The 15,495-nt window shown below is 39.6% G+C and overlaps 1 protein-coding gene across 13 annotated transcripts in view; it reads left to right on the top strand.

Moving 5' to 3' along the window:
- Positions 1 to 15,495, top strand: part of MYBPC1 (myosin binding protein C1) — a 101,677-nt gene that overhangs the window by 42,446 nt on the left and 43,736 nt on the right. For 8 of the 13 annotated variants that reach the window (XM_069973270.1, XM_069973358.1, XM_069973364.1 and 5 more), the window contains 7 exons: positions 899 to 931; positions 3,898 to 3,927; positions 6,714 to 6,818; positions 7,216 to 7,364; positions 8,090 to 8,207; positions 10,738 to 10,789; positions 11,954 to 12,010. In XM_069973270.1, the coding sequence (XP_069829371.1) occupies positions 899 to 931; positions 3,898 to 3,927; positions 6,714 to 6,818; positions 7,216 to 7,364; positions 8,090 to 8,207; positions 10,738 to 10,789; positions 11,954 to 12,010 (544 nt within the window). Of the gene's footprint in view, positions 1 to 518; positions 555 to 898; positions 932 to 3,897; positions 3,928 to 6,713; positions 6,819 to 7,215; positions 7,365 to 8,089; positions 8,208 to 10,737; positions 10,790 to 11,953; positions 12,011 to 15,495 lie in introns of all 13 variants that reach the window. The other 5 variants (XM_069973310.1, XM_069973339.1, XM_069973351.1 and 2 more) reach the window with 3 other exon arrangements.

The raw sequence follows: 15,495 nt of genomic DNA on the forward strand, positions 1-15,495 counted from the left end.
TCGTTAGTCGCTGGCCACGCATCGCTACTACACGCAGCGGTGCGCGGTCAGCGCCCGACAAAAATAGGTTCTAACCTATATCAACGATCAGCCGATGATCGTTGTCATCGGCTGATCGTTGCATTTATTACAGGGAGCGATAATTGACCGAATCGGGCCAATTCGGCCGATTATCGTTCCGTGTAATAGTACCCTTAGTTACTACAGCCATAGGTGTCAGACTGGAAGGAAGATATTTGTTTCTACCTCATTGGGGGGGGGGGGGGGGGGTTGTGGGATTTTCCATTGGAGGACAAATATGTTACTATGATCTACTTGCCATGAAAGTGTTAAAGCATTACTATTGTTTCACAAAACTTTTGACATGTTACAGAGATGTGTCCCTATATTTCTCCAGACCAAACACACTTTATGCCAAATTACCAAATGTGTTGTGTTTAGTCTACTTTTATCATTTTACGTGTTATTAATATGTAGAAGACCAATTCACTGTGCATGTGGTACACATTTACTTGCAGACATAGAAGACAGTGATGTGACATCCTCTTCAGAAGGTCAGATGTGTGGTTGACCATTATCACTTTTCCTTTTTTTTGCTGTTGTGTACATTCCTAACATCTCCAAGGCTCCTGAAAGCTCTCCATGTTTCCATTTAATACCGGGACACTTGGTTTACATTTCATTTTTGCCTTCATTTCCTTTTCACTGACAGCTGGTTTATCATTTCAGCTACTGAAAATTGAAAGCTTTTCTTCCCATAATTTTCAGCGTTTTGAGTGTTTCAGGCTTTTGCTATACATTTAATTTCTTTTTGCAGGGGTTTTACGAAACGTTTCGAGTAAGGTGGAAATAACAGCATTTACCATTGATGATCATTAACTGTATTTTATGTTTGCAGATGAAGATGAGTCTTCGAGTGCTCCTCCTACAGGTAGAATTTTCTGTACTTCCATTTTTTTACTTTTTCCTGACCACATTAGAATAATGAGAATTATTGCATCAAAGTACTGCAAGACCTGATCCATACAGCTGAGTATTGCAGAAACTATTGAACCTGTTTTCTCCTATATTTTGGGATAAAGAAGAAAGTCCACGACAACTCACCACCATTTATCATTTTCATGTTCTGTGTAGTTTCACTACATAGGAAACTTTTATCTCCCATCCTCATAAGTACCAAGTTAATACAACAGAGTGAAAAAAAATTATGATTAGTCAATGCTGTAAATAAAAATCCCCTTGCATTTAACACTTCCCAACATTAATACAAAATGAATGCTTATAGATAAGGCAATTTTTTACCAAAATAACTACAGCTCATCTTGAATAAAACAAGACCTCATACAGCTGCAAAATCATAAGTTTCACACATGGCAGGTTTTTTTTAAACTGCCACTGCAGTTTTTGTGCCAAAGCCAGAAGTGGATTCAAATGGAATGGAAAATACAAAGGGAGGACTTGTATTTATCTTTCCTGTTGAATCCACTTCAGGTTTTGGCAGAAAAACTGCAGTGGCAGTCAAAAAAACTGCCATGTGTGAAACCAGCCTACATTTACCCTTTATACAGATTCACCAAACCATAGTTTTGTAGTGTAGGAGAGTTGTGTAGGAGATCTTTGTACTTAATACAGGCAATATTTCTGTCTCCAGAATGCCCTCATCTCCTCCGAGAAAGATTGACAACTGGCTCATCTTCGGCTGCACAGGTTTTTAATGTAGCCGAAGATGAGCTAGCTGTCAATCAGTCACTGGAAAAGGCTTTTTAATGACTTTTCTGTACAAACCTCCATAAGGCTGGGTTCACACAGCGTTTTTTCCTGTCCGTTTAACGTATATGTTTTATGAAAAATAAAACGGATGCAATTGTATGCCATCCCTTTAGATCCGTTTTTCCAATGACTTCCATTATAAAAAAAAAACACAGATCAAAACAGATTCGTTTTTTTTAACGTACACAAAAATAGGGTTGACCACGTTTTTCTGTCATTTAAAAGTAACCAAATAAAAATGGATACATTAGTCAATAGCCTTAGTCAATAGAAAGGCATCTGTCTATTTGTCAGATTAGTAGTAAGTCTCGTGGTTAGGCATATATTATTTATTGTCCTTTCATTAATTTATTAGGTGTTGTATGAGGACACATACTTTAAAACATTAAGAGACTAATATGTCTATGAAAAGACATTTGATGCTTAAAGAAGTTTAGATCCAAGCTATTAACACTCCTGTGCACCAGAGAAAGGATTAAAGCTAAGTTACGCAAACGTCACATTTGAAGAGCAGGAAATGAGGTCCCTGCTATGGCACATCACACCTACTCCGCTGGGAATAAATAGCTTCTAAGACCCGGAACATTCATGAATTAACTTTTCAATTGCATTTGGAAATAATTGTTTACCTAAATGCAAGATTTCTCTAGTAGGTTAATACTTATAGATATAAAGTATCAGCAGTTCATGAATAATTGTAAGAACCTAATGAAATCACATCATATATAGGCCCTAAATATAGGTTCATTAAAGCATACCTGTCATTATGAAGCTTTCCCAATTGGTATACAGTCACTTTTGCTGCCAGAAGATTGGGTAACTAAGTATATGTACGCCTCCTCTTTACATGCCTTTCCACTTGGAAGAATTGACATGTCAATTCTTTGAGCGGAGAGGTGCGGAGAGAGAAGGCGTGCGAGCCCTCCCATAGATTGCCCATTGGTCACGGAGGCTGGCAGGATCCTCCGCTGCGGAATTCTACCCGTTTTTGCCCTAACACTAACAAGTAATAATGCTAAAGAATAGTATGTGTTTTGAAGCATTAGGGTATGTTGACACTGAATAAATCGGGCAGAATCCTGCATCGGAACTCTCCGCCAAGGAATCCCTCCTGCGGAGGAGTGTGCGCTCTTTCATAGACAGGCCATGGCACGCTGAGGCAGGTAGGATTCCACAGCAGAGAGTTCCACTGCAGAATTCCACATGGTTTACTCAGTGTGAACATACCCTTATATTGAAAAAAAAAATCCTTCTGGTTGAATCTACATGGGTCAGAACTGCTACAGTCACTGTTAGTCCATGTGACTGGTATAGTATTGCTGCTCAGTTTCAGTCCGTTGAAATAGGTTGCCTTACAATACTACACACCACCAATGAACTAAAGTAGTACTGTTTGTTAAAACAGTATACATCCCAAACAATCCATTTAAAAAGCAGATTAGTAATATATTTAAAGGGAAACTAAAATCTTTAACCAGCTGTTGTGTTCCCATAGCCCACATGGCCCTAAGGATGAAAGTAGTTGTCTTTCCTCAGTACTAGTTGTCTGATCCTCAGCACAGTTTTTGGTAGATCTTAAGTTTATTCTATATGCAAACCCTCTCATCCGCCCTGCTGGCCTGCCCCTCCTAATATCCGGTACCCTGCAGTGATGAGCACCAGAGTAATGTCACTGCAGAGCGCCACCGTAAATATTCATTAGGAAGGGCGGACCGACAGGGCCGATCCGTGCACTGAGGACGGTAGTCTCAGCCCCAGTGCACCAAACCCTTCCATTTGCATATGTAATAAAGCTAAGATTTCCCAAAAATGGATCAAGGTACAGAAACTATCTTCATTCTCAGCGCCCTCTGCTTTATAGGAACATAACAGCAGGTTTGAGTTTTCTAACCTGCTGTTAGTTTCCCTTTAAAGATTCTAATATCTATAGGAATCGTTGAATTGCTCATAGATATGGACACAATTATTTGTCACATTGTAGATTAGTTTTAGGCTGCCATACAAGACTTTGGTGAAAACAGTTACAAATGCTTTAATTTGCAGTCCAGTTTCAGCAACTTCTACAACTTCATATTCATACATTAACTCATTTTATAATTTTTATCCCAACCAATTCATTTTTTCCAGATTCTCGTTCTTTGGAAAGGAAAGACTCTGGTAAGTCACCATGGTATCTTCACAGCATCTGGAACTTGTGCTCTACAAAACATTAAGTCAGAAAATGGGTGAATTCTAAATCACACCCCAATCATAAAAACAGGAGCTGACTAGGAATGTATGCGGGTTAGTGTAGATCAGAGGTGTCAAACGCACAGCCCTGCAATTGTTGCAAAACTCCAATTCCCATCATGTCTTGACAGCTAAAGCTTTTGTAGTTTTACAACATCTGGAGGGCCCCAGTTTGACACCTGACATGGAAATCATCTGATTCTAAAGGGGAGTCTGCTCTCTTGGACTTTTACTGTCAAACACTGTAAAATAAGTATAAAATGCAGCCATATTTTGAATCTGTTAATGTGCTACAATAAGGTCTATGGAAAAACAGCAGTCTATGCACACATTGTAAAATAATATCTATTTTTTACAATGTGTGCACAGACTGAAATTTTTCTATAGACGTCAATGCAGCACATTTTTTAATCAAAATACAGACGCATTTTATACCCAATTTACTGTCGTATTGCTTTTATTTTATTGTGTGCAAACAGCCTAAACATTTTGCAGATTTCATATCCATATTTTTATATAGCATGGACTTGAAATTAAAATTAAGATCTACTTTGTCGTTACTGTATGCTAAATCTGGATGGTAAAAATGTGAACACAGCTGTATGCAGGGGCCACACAGTGATTTCTGGCCGCAGGACTAGTAATTACTGTGTTGCACTACCTATTGTGCGACTCCATTACCTATATGAATGTTGAGGGCCGCAAGGTCCTCACAAGTAATCCACAAGCTGCTGTTGCTGATAACCGTGACCCCACAGTCGTCTCACCCCTTGTATAAGGGATGAAGTTGCATGACTGGGCAGCGTGACAAGCAGTGTGACACAGTGACTCCCAGTTGCGGGTGGGTTACCCAGTAATCAGCTTTTTGATAAATAATACATTGGCCCAAATTTGCTGAAGTATACATTGGGCCATAATTCTGGTGCAATCTATGGCAAAAAAAACTTACATCACTTGCACAACATTTATTATGGGTTTTAGGCACTTTTTACAAACTTTTTAGGCACACTTCTGCCAGGTCTGGCAAAAAGGGTTTAACAAAATGAGTGTGACCTTCTGTAAAACTGCATGGTCATATGCACCATATTAGACCAAATCTTTGGTGCACAAATCTGGTTTGAGGTATACTAAAAGGACTCTGATCTTAAAGTGTCACTGTCGTGAATTTTTTTTTTGCAGAAATCAATAGTCCAGGCGATTTTAAGAAACTTTGTAATTGGGTTTATTATCTGAAAAATGCATTTTTATCATGAAAAAGCAGTTTGAAGCTCTCCCCCCTGTCTTCATTGTTCTCCTATGGAGAGAGCTAAAGAAAAGACCAAAACAGGACAACAAAGAGTTAATCTACAAATCCCTCACCCGTTATCTGTTCTGACCATCACCAGTGACCTGTCTGAGCTCAGATTACAGCTGTCACCCAGCTCTGTGCCTGTAATCCTCTGTTATCTGCTAACTCCCTCCTTCCTCCTCCCCCCTCCCCTCTCCCTAGAACAGACAGGGTACGTCTCCTGCAACAAGTCACAATTTTCAGATTTTTCAGAGTGGATGAAAAAGAGGAAGGAGGGAGGGGGGGACCTGGGAAAAGGCTTTTTACATGCAGATAATGGCAGATTTGGCTAATAAACCCAATTACAAAGTTTCTTAAAATCGCCTGGACTATTGATTTCTGCAAAAAAAAAAAAAATACGACAGTGACTCTTTAACTTTTCAGAGCTAGAAGATTTTTTTGCTTGGTCTTAATCATAGGCTGACATTAAAGGAGAAGTCCGGGGTCTGAGGAGGTGGCTGAACATACCAGCATGTACCTACTGTACCTTACCGACTCCAGCCTAGGAGTCCTCTGTCCCACGCTCCGGTTCCTGGTCCCCTGGCCGCTTTTTGGTCTGAGCATGGACCTGGGAAGTGACAAGGCAGGATTCCGCTATAGCCTCTGACTGGCTGAGCAGCACTGACACATCATGTCACGGGTCCTTCCTCAAACCAGGAAGTGGCCCTGGGACTAAGAACCATAGTGGGGCACAGTGGACTGCTGCGCTGGAGCCGGGGAGGTAAGTGCCTGTGGTTATGTTCAGCCACCATCTCCCCGGCTGTTTAAAAAAAAAAGACTGACCCCGGACTCCTCCTTTAGGCTATGTTCACACACAGTATTTTTGCTCAGTATTTTGGTCCTCATATTGCAACTGAAACCAGGAGTGGATTGAAAACACAGAAAGGCTATGTTCACACACTGTTGAAATTTAGTGGATGGCCGCCATTTAATGGTAAACATTGGCCGTTGTTATAAAATACAGCCATTATTTGTCATTTCAACAGTGTGTGATCATAGCCTTTCTGTGTTTTCAATCCACTCCTGATTTTGGTTGCAATATGAGGACCAAAATACTGAGCAAAAATACTATGTGTGAACCCAGCCTTAATTAGTAATATAGTTAGTTCAAACCATACTAAGGTGCACAGTCTGATCTGCATGCTTACATTCTAATGGTCTTTATTTATAGGTAACATGGAACCTGCATCAACCAGAACTAATATTAATAATAACAATGCCTGAGAGCTTGTACGTAACATATTTCATTGCTTTTGCAGATTTTTCTTTCCAGAAATTAAATTTTCAACATTTTCTTCTAAATCCTCTCTTTTCATTAGCATTGCAGTTAGTAAAAAAAAACTATGTACCCAAGCCAATAACATGTAATATTGTTAATTTTACATAGCTTGGTCACTTGGTGAAGGACAGCCAGATGATGCAGATAAGAGGGATAATTCTCAGCGTTCAACTTTATTTATTGAGAAGCCTAACAGTGGAACAGTAAGTGTAGGTAAGTAGTTAACCTGCAATATGATTCCAGTCTCCCAGTACCCACTGCTGTCCTCTTCTCACTGCTTTGGATGACATGGCTGAGCAGCCACAACAAAGTAATTTAAAGATTTCAGAAGTTATGATTGGTGGGGGTGTAGGTGGTGCAACCCAACCCATTATCATTCTTTACTAGGTTTAGAGTTCCTTTCTAATGCTCTGAAAAATAGGAATGGCGTAGGTTTTTCAAAACAAACATGTACATTTCTAAATATATAAATGGATGTTACTTTATATAGTGGGAATAGACTATGAGGGCCCATTACAGATATGGCATGGTTTAAAATAAAATCACGTATATTATTAAATTAGAAAGAATATATACAAAATAAAAAAGATTGCTTTTCATTTTGATATAGGTGGCGATATAAAGTTTACAGCAAAAGTGGAGGCAAAGGATCTTCTGCGTAAACCAGTTGTAAAATGGTTGAAAGGAAAATGGATGGACTTGGCAAGTAAGGCTGGAAAACATCTTCAGCTCAAGGACACCTTTGATCGCATTAACAAGGTTTGACTCGCAATTAATTTATTCTATCCATTCTAGGCTATATTGTGAGCGGTTAATATTTTGACATGTTCTACAGGAAAAAATGATTGGAAAGTCATATATAATTTAAAAAAAAATGACATCAACAAAAACTATATATTTTATTTGTCAAAGAGACAAATATGAAAGCTATGGATCTTAGAATGTGGCAACTGGCCTTTTATTTTTATAAAGATAGTTTTTATTGTGACAAAGTAGTAAAACTTAAAAATACATACATTTGATATCACTGTACTCACAGGGACCCATAGTATATATTTATTATATTATTTTAACCACACCCTGAATGGCATACATTTACTATGTGATATTTAATAGTGCTTTGTCACTAAGGCCTAAAATAAGTCACTTAGGGGTTGAAAAGGGGGTTACATTTTCAATGTGTGATTGGAGATGGGCTATAATGATAAAATACATATTACAGAATAAGCAGAAGAGGTGAGAAAACTAACAGGTGGGAATTATTAACAGTCTGTTTTCAGTCTCATTTGTAGTGAACATATTCTTAGATATCACAGGTCACTACAAAGGAATTAGAAAGCAGGTGTAACATGGAACAACCATGTTTTCAAATCTTTTAGATAAAAACAGAAATTGCATAGGGAAATTTGTGCGTTTACATGTCTTACCATCATCTATCATATCATATCTATCATATCATAAAACAATAAACTTATTCTTTTCAGACATATACATTTGAAATGCAAATCATAAAAGCAAAAGAGAACTATGCTGGGAACTACAGATGTGAAGTGACTTATAAAGATAAATTTGACAGCTGCTCATTTGATCTTGAAGTTATTGGTAAGTACAAGCGCATATAAAACTGCTGTGTTTCCTAGTCTAAGTTCACATTACATGTGGCTATCAGTCAGATGGAGGGACATAATGCCTGTCCAGCTGCACAGGGGCCTGGGGGAGGGGGGGGGGGTGGTAGCGCGGGCAACTATGGCCAAAAAGGAGTTTGAAAATAAGTATCCTGCTTTTCCCACTTACTGTACTCTGCACAAAGATTATATCCATACATTGTGTTGATCCAGTAAGCCAGTCACATAGGCTTAATAAGAGCTACAACTACACAGTGATGTCCCTGATAGCTCAGGATGCAGTATCAAGCTATGTTCACACAACGTATATTATTACGGCCGTGATTATTACGAAAATATATGTTACCTTTCCTTCATTGAATAGCGGCCATAGGAAACCATGTCAGTGCACACTGTGGAGCGAGCAGATGCACCATAAAGATCATCCAGCCGGTACTGTAGTACCGGCCAGCATGATCTTTTCAGAGACCGGCCGTTCCATCACCCGGCTGGGTCACGGAACGGCTGGTCTCTTACAACGTGTAAACATAGCTTCAGTGTGTAGGCGAGGAATGGTACCATTAACCCAAGGACATTACCAGACTACTAGGAATGTTACCCAATGCTGCAGGTGAAATAAAGATTAAATTCCTATTACGAGACAATAGAGGTCATTTACAGTCATCAATTACTACTAGATGTGGCACAAAAGTTTTTTTTTTTTTGTGCACAGTGGCCCTCTGTTATCTGCTTCAGTGTATACACTACCATTCAAAAGTTTGGGGTCACATTGAAATGTCGTTATTTTTGAAGGAAAAGCACTGTACTTTTCAATGAAGATAACTTTAAACTAGTCCTAACTTTAAACAAATACACTCTATACATTGCTAATGTGGTAAATGACTATTCTAGCTGCAAATGTCTGGTTTTTGGTGCAATATCTACATAGGTGTATAGAGGCACATTTCCAGCAACTATCACTCCAGTGTTCTAATGGTTTGCTCATTGGCTCAGAAGGGTAATTGATGATTAGAAAACCCTTGTGCAATCATGTTCACACATCTTAAAACAGTCTAGCTTGTTACAGAAGCTACAAAACTGACCTTCCTTTGAGCAGATTGTGTTTCTGGAGCATCACATTTGTGGGGTCAATTAAACGCTCAAAATGGCCAGAAAAAGAGAACTTTCATCTGAAACTCGACAGTCTATTCTTGTTCTTCGAAATGAAGGCTATTCCATGTGAGAAATTGCTAAGAAATTTAAGATTTCCTACAACGGTGTGTACTACTCCCTTCAGAGGACAGCACAAACAGGCTCTAACCAGAGTAGAAAAAGAAGTGGGAGGCCACATTGCACAACTAAGCAAGAAGATAAGCACATTAGAGTCTCTAGTTTGAGAAACAGACGCCTCACAGGTCCCCAACTGGCATCTTCATTAAATAGTACACGCAAAACACCAGTGTCAACATCTACAGTGAAGAGGCGGCTGCGGAATTTTGGGCTTCAGGGCAGAGTGGCAAAGAAAAAGCCATATCTGAGACTGGCCAATAAAAGAAAAAGATTAAGATGGGCAAAAGAACACAGACATTGGACAGAGGAAGACTGGAAAAAAGTGTTGTGGACGGATGAATCCAAGTTTGAGGTGTTTGGATCACAAAGAAGAATGTTTGCGAGACGCAGAACAAATGAAAAGATGCTGGAAGAATGCCTGACGCCATCTGTTAAGCATGGTGGAGGTAATGTGATGGTCTGGGGTTGCTTTGGTGCTGGTAAGGTAGGAGATTTGTACAGGGTAAAAGGGATTCTGAATAAGGAAGGCTATCACTCAATTTTGCAACACCATGCCGTACCCAGTGGACAGCGCTTGATTGGAGCCAATTTCATCCTACAACAGGACAATGACCCTAAACACACCTCCAAATTGTGCAAGAACTACATACAGCAGAAGATGGCAGCTGGTATTCTATCTGTAATGGAGTGGCCAGCGCAGTCACCAGATCTGAACCCCATTGAGCTGTTGTGGGAGCAGCGTGACCGTATGGTACGCCAGAAGTGCCCATCAAACCAATCCAACTTGTGGGAGCTGCTTCTAGAAGCGTGGGGTACAATTTATCCAGCTTACCTCAACAGATTAATAGCTAGAATGCCAAAGGCGTTTAAATACAAATCATTATTTCTAACCTTGTCAATGTCTTGACTCTATTTTCTATTCATTTTACAACTTATGGTGGTAAATAAGTGTGACTTTTCATGGAAAACACAAAATTGTATGGGTGACCCCAAACTTTTGAACGGTAATGTATGTACTGTATATGAAAAATTTAAGTTTGTATCAATTTGATGTATGTTTTGATATATAGGAGAAGGGCAATCAGTCTGGGCATATTGAGGTATGAAATATGAATCCAATAGCTAGATTTTTTGAGTACCAAGACAAAGGCTACAGACAACAGCCATGCCCCCTATGATTAATCAATATAAAGCTTTTAGGATATTATTTACATATAAGGTTTTTTTCCACTATTTAGCTGCTCCTGATGCATCGCAAGCCTTAGACATCCGATCTGCTTTCAAAAGAAGGTACATTTTTGTATTGGTCTTTTAAGCCTTTAAATTCAAAAAGTCATGTTAAAAAATAAGGCTTATATAAAAAAAGAGAATGGCAGCCTAAGATATTCTTAATTCCTGAGTAAAGTTGAGCAGACTTACTCAACTGTTCCGTTTTCTCAACGTTCTCTGAACCCAAACACTCAGCATTTGACTCCCGGTGGCTGGAGAAGTTGGATGCAGCCCTATGGCTGCCAGGAAAATATGGGTAGAGCACTTGGCTGTATCCATGTTTTCCGGGACTCCCTAGGGCGGTATCCAACTTCTCCAGCAGTCGGCAGTCATATGCTGAAAGCAAATCCCCAATCAAAAAAATAAATAAATATCACCCACCGCGCTGCCTTCCATAAGTTAGATCCCACCCTACATTATGCAGAGCCAATTACCTTATGGTCAATATACTGGACAAAAACAAGAGATGTTTTGAAATCAATGAAAGATGGAAGGGAGTTTCAGACATCACATCTGGATGAAATGTCTACTACAGATTAACACAGAATTTATCAATTATATTTGGTTTCACCTATAAAAAGATGTAACAACAGAATTATTAGAGATGTATTTGACTTTTTTGCCTACTTTTCCGATTTTTCCCAGATGATTTTTCAATTTACTATCAAATGAAAAAACCTACAGTATGTCCTTTACAATCTTATTTAATAGCATGTTGCACCCACAATGAAAAACTCATTACCCCAAGCTGTTGCTGACTTTTTCATTGCTGTGGGTGATTTCTCTAACTTCAGTTTGTGTCCGGAACACAAATTGGGAAGAAACTTTTCTACATGCACAAACTATGTAAAAAAAATAGTCTTGTGATAGTATGTTGAACAGACACAATATTTGAAAGCTTATTTATATAAAGCAAAGAGAAGACATGTTTTCTCAACAGAGCCAGATATTAGATTATCTATCTCTTATCTAGAAATCTAATATCTGACTGTTTGCTATGAGTCAAAACACGTGTTCTGTTTGCACCGTTTTGCTTAATAAGCCATATTGTGCTTACTTTTCACAAGCAAAAGAGATGTGTCTTACTTTCTTATCCTGACTTTTACATTGACATCTCTGTGTGATCATATGTTCTTGGTGAGTGTTGTGAATGTTCTATTATTGATGTCTTTGTATTAATAACAGTGGAGAAGGACAAGAAGATGCAGGAGAGCTTGACTTTAGTGGTCTCCTGAAACGTAGGTGAGGAATGAAGTCATGTAATGCAGTGACAGCTACTACCACCTATTACACTGAAGATTATCATTCCATAGTTGTACCTTTCCTTATTCACTTCTGTGACATATATATATATATATATATATATATATATACATATGTCTATTAGTTTAATGCATGAAATTGCATGTCTGATTTCCTGATTTCTAATTCATTTCCATCTAAAAATCGGACTGTATGTATGTATATGTATATATAATAGTTATACGTATTTAGGTGTTAAGTTGTATTATCCAGCGCAACAAAAACATGGCCACTTTCTTTCCAAGACAGCCCCACTCTTGTCTCCAGATTGGGCGGGGTTTTGCTGCTCAGTTCCATTGAAGTGAATGGAGCTTAATTGCAAACCGCACCTGAACTGGAGACAAGAGTCGTGTTGCCTCTGAAAGAAAGGGGCCATGTTTTTGTACCACTGGATAACCCCTTTAACACTAGCAGAAACAATGCATGATCCTTAACTGATAGTAAGCATAACCATATAAATCTGGGACTCTACTGGACAGTACCATATGGATTGCATTAGATGTAGCATTGCAAATGTATTTTCCCCTTTAAACAATGCTTTATGGAGATACCATATGGCAGCATGTGGAGTGTTTGCCATTCCATAGTATGGAGCATAGGGACATAAGGTTTATGAACATAGGAAAGACATGCTACTACTTCACGAGCCTTTAACAGAATTACGTGCATAACTTGGGATTCTACGTGAATCTGGCATGACCATAATTGTGCCGTAAAGTATCAGATAACATATGACAGAGCAGTGGCATCATACAACATGCAAGGCACAGCTTTAAAAGAACATACTCTGTTGTTCTGCATGTATGGCTTATATTTTTTTTGTATTACAATAATAAACAAATCTTATCACAAAAATTCCAAATTTTTGTTTCTTTATTGTGATATACTATGTACATGTCAAGTAGAATTCCCAAATGTGTATGCACTTGTGGTATCTGTCATACATCGGCTCCAGTTTAAACAAAAAAAAAAGTCAGACACAGACCTCTCAGATCCTGCCACAAGCATAACCCCCTATATATTTATTTTAGAAACATAGAAGATTGTCAACAGAAAAAAAGACCCCCTGGTCCATCTAGTCTACCCTATATTTCCTTTCTTATTATCTTAGGATAGATATATGTTTATCTCAGGCATTCTTAAGTTCAGTTACTTTGGAATTACCAACCACATTTGCTGGCAGTTTGTACTAAGCATCTACTACTCTTTCAGTAAAAGTTTATTTTTTTCATGTTTATCTTGGAGTGTTCCTTTAACAATAGTATCCTGTATCTATAACAAATGTCTTAACCCTGCATTCTACAACTGATCGCCTTACCACCCAAACAGAATATTTAACACATATTGATTGCTCAGCAAAAAAGATGATTGTCATCAAATGGTATGTGTTAGTATGGCACATTGACAACAAACTGAGATTCTTGTGAATACGTGCAAAGCCCTGCATCATATAACTGTGGCTAAATAAATGGAAAGCCATGAATCATACATCTGTGGCTACATAAATGGAAGGCCCTGCATCATATAACTGTAGTTACTAGGGATGAGCGAACCGAACCATAACAAACCAGATTCATTACAAACTTTGCAAAAAGTTCGGTTCTGAACAGTTGTGTAGAAAAAGTTGGTGACTCATTGGGATTCTTGGTGTCCAAGACTGTGCACCCAAGTGCTGATGTCTGGTCCTTTAATTATGGGCAATGGGCAGTACATGTCTGTTACTGCTAGGGATGGTCCGAACCGAGTTCGGTTCGGGTTCGTAAGAACCCGAACTCTCGATAGTGATTCCCGCTGTCTGCGTGCTCCGTGCAGCGGGCGGATCAAGCGGGAGGACCACCTGGAAAACTGGGATACAGCCATAGCCATAGGCTGTATCCCAGTTTTCCAGGCGGCTCTCCCGCTGTATCCACCCGCTCCACGGAGCGGGCAGACAGCGGGAATCTGATGCTGAGCGTTCGGGTTCATACGAACCCGAACCTTGGAGGGTTCGGACCATCCCTAGTTACTGCCCATTGGGTCAACATCCTCCCAGAAGACCATCAGGAAGTTGGCCCATTTTTGCCACTGTCACCACCCCGGTGCTTTAGGGGGCCAGTTCTGCACAAGTTATGCCTCCACCAGCTTGCAACCGTCCACCGCTTTGACTGCAGTCCAACCTGCCTCTGTGTCTTACCAACGATGTAAGGCCCAGCGCTCTCAGGCTGTCCTCTATTTGGTGAGTCTGGGTGAACGGAGCCACTGTGGGCAGGAGCTCCTCCGGACCATCAGGGAGGAGATATATGAATGGCTGACCCAAGGTCAGCTAACGGTGGGAAGTGTTGTAGCCGACAATGGGAGGAACATTGTCTCTTCAGTGCAGCAGGGAGGGCTGAGTCATACATCTTGTATGGCACATGTGATAAACCTCATAGTGCACAGGTTTCTTCTAACATTTCCTGCCAATTGTTGATCCCTTTTGAGGATGCAACTCTGTTTGTGAGCAGGCATGACTATGGGATCAACAACATCATCCCACTTGACTGTGTTCTGGAAAGTGCACTGAACATCATCAGTGAGGATTCCCAGGCCGGCACTCCAAGGCTGAACATCCTCCTCCTCCGTCAATTGTCTGTTCTCAACCATACCGGCCTGGGTGCAATCAAGTGGTGCCATCTCCTCCAATAGTCTCTTCTCAACCATACTGGGCTGGGTGCAATCAAGTGCTACTGTCTCCTCCTCCTCCTCCTCCGTCAATTGTCTGTTCTCAACCAAACTGGGTCCAATACAGTACCATTACTGCTGCTGGTTCCACTGTGAAATATCTGTTTTCCACCCTACTGGGTCCAAGGAACTTTGTGTCCTCTGTCCTGTGTAATCACTTACACCTTGGCTAATTTCTTTCCCTATTTTTGCACTTCGATTTTTTCCAATTTTTTCATCATAATAGCAACTGCAACTAAACAAAACTATACCCTATCAGACTCCCACTATTGTAGCTGCAATTATTCAGCCGTTATAGCAAGGTTCGGTCAAGGTTCGGTTCGTACGAATCCGAACTTCACGAAGGTTTGGCAGATCGAACTGAACTTTTCAAAAGTTCGCTTATCCCTAGTAGTTACATAAATGGAAAGCCCAGCATCATATAACTGTAGTTACTGTACATAAATGGAAAGCCCTGCATCATATAACTATAGTTACATAAATGGAAAGCCCTGCATCATATAACTGTAGTTACATAAATGGAAAGCCCGGCATCATATAACTGTAGTTACATAAATGGAAAGCCCGGCATCATATAACTGTAGTTACATAAATGGAAAGCCCGGCATCATATAACTGTAGTTACATAAATGGAAAGCCCGGCATCATATAACTGTAGTTACATAAATGGAAAGCCCTGCATCATATAACTGTAGTTACATAAATGGAAAGCCCTGCATCATATA

The sequence above is a fragment of the Dendropsophus ebraccatus genome, chromosome 1 (genome assembly GCF_027789765.1).
Source record: "Dendropsophus ebraccatus isolate aDenEbr1 chromosome 1, aDenEbr1.pat, whole genome shotgun sequence".
NCBI classification, from domain to species: domain Eukaryota; kingdom Metazoa; phylum Chordata; class Amphibia; order Anura; family Hylidae; genus Dendropsophus; species Dendropsophus ebraccatus.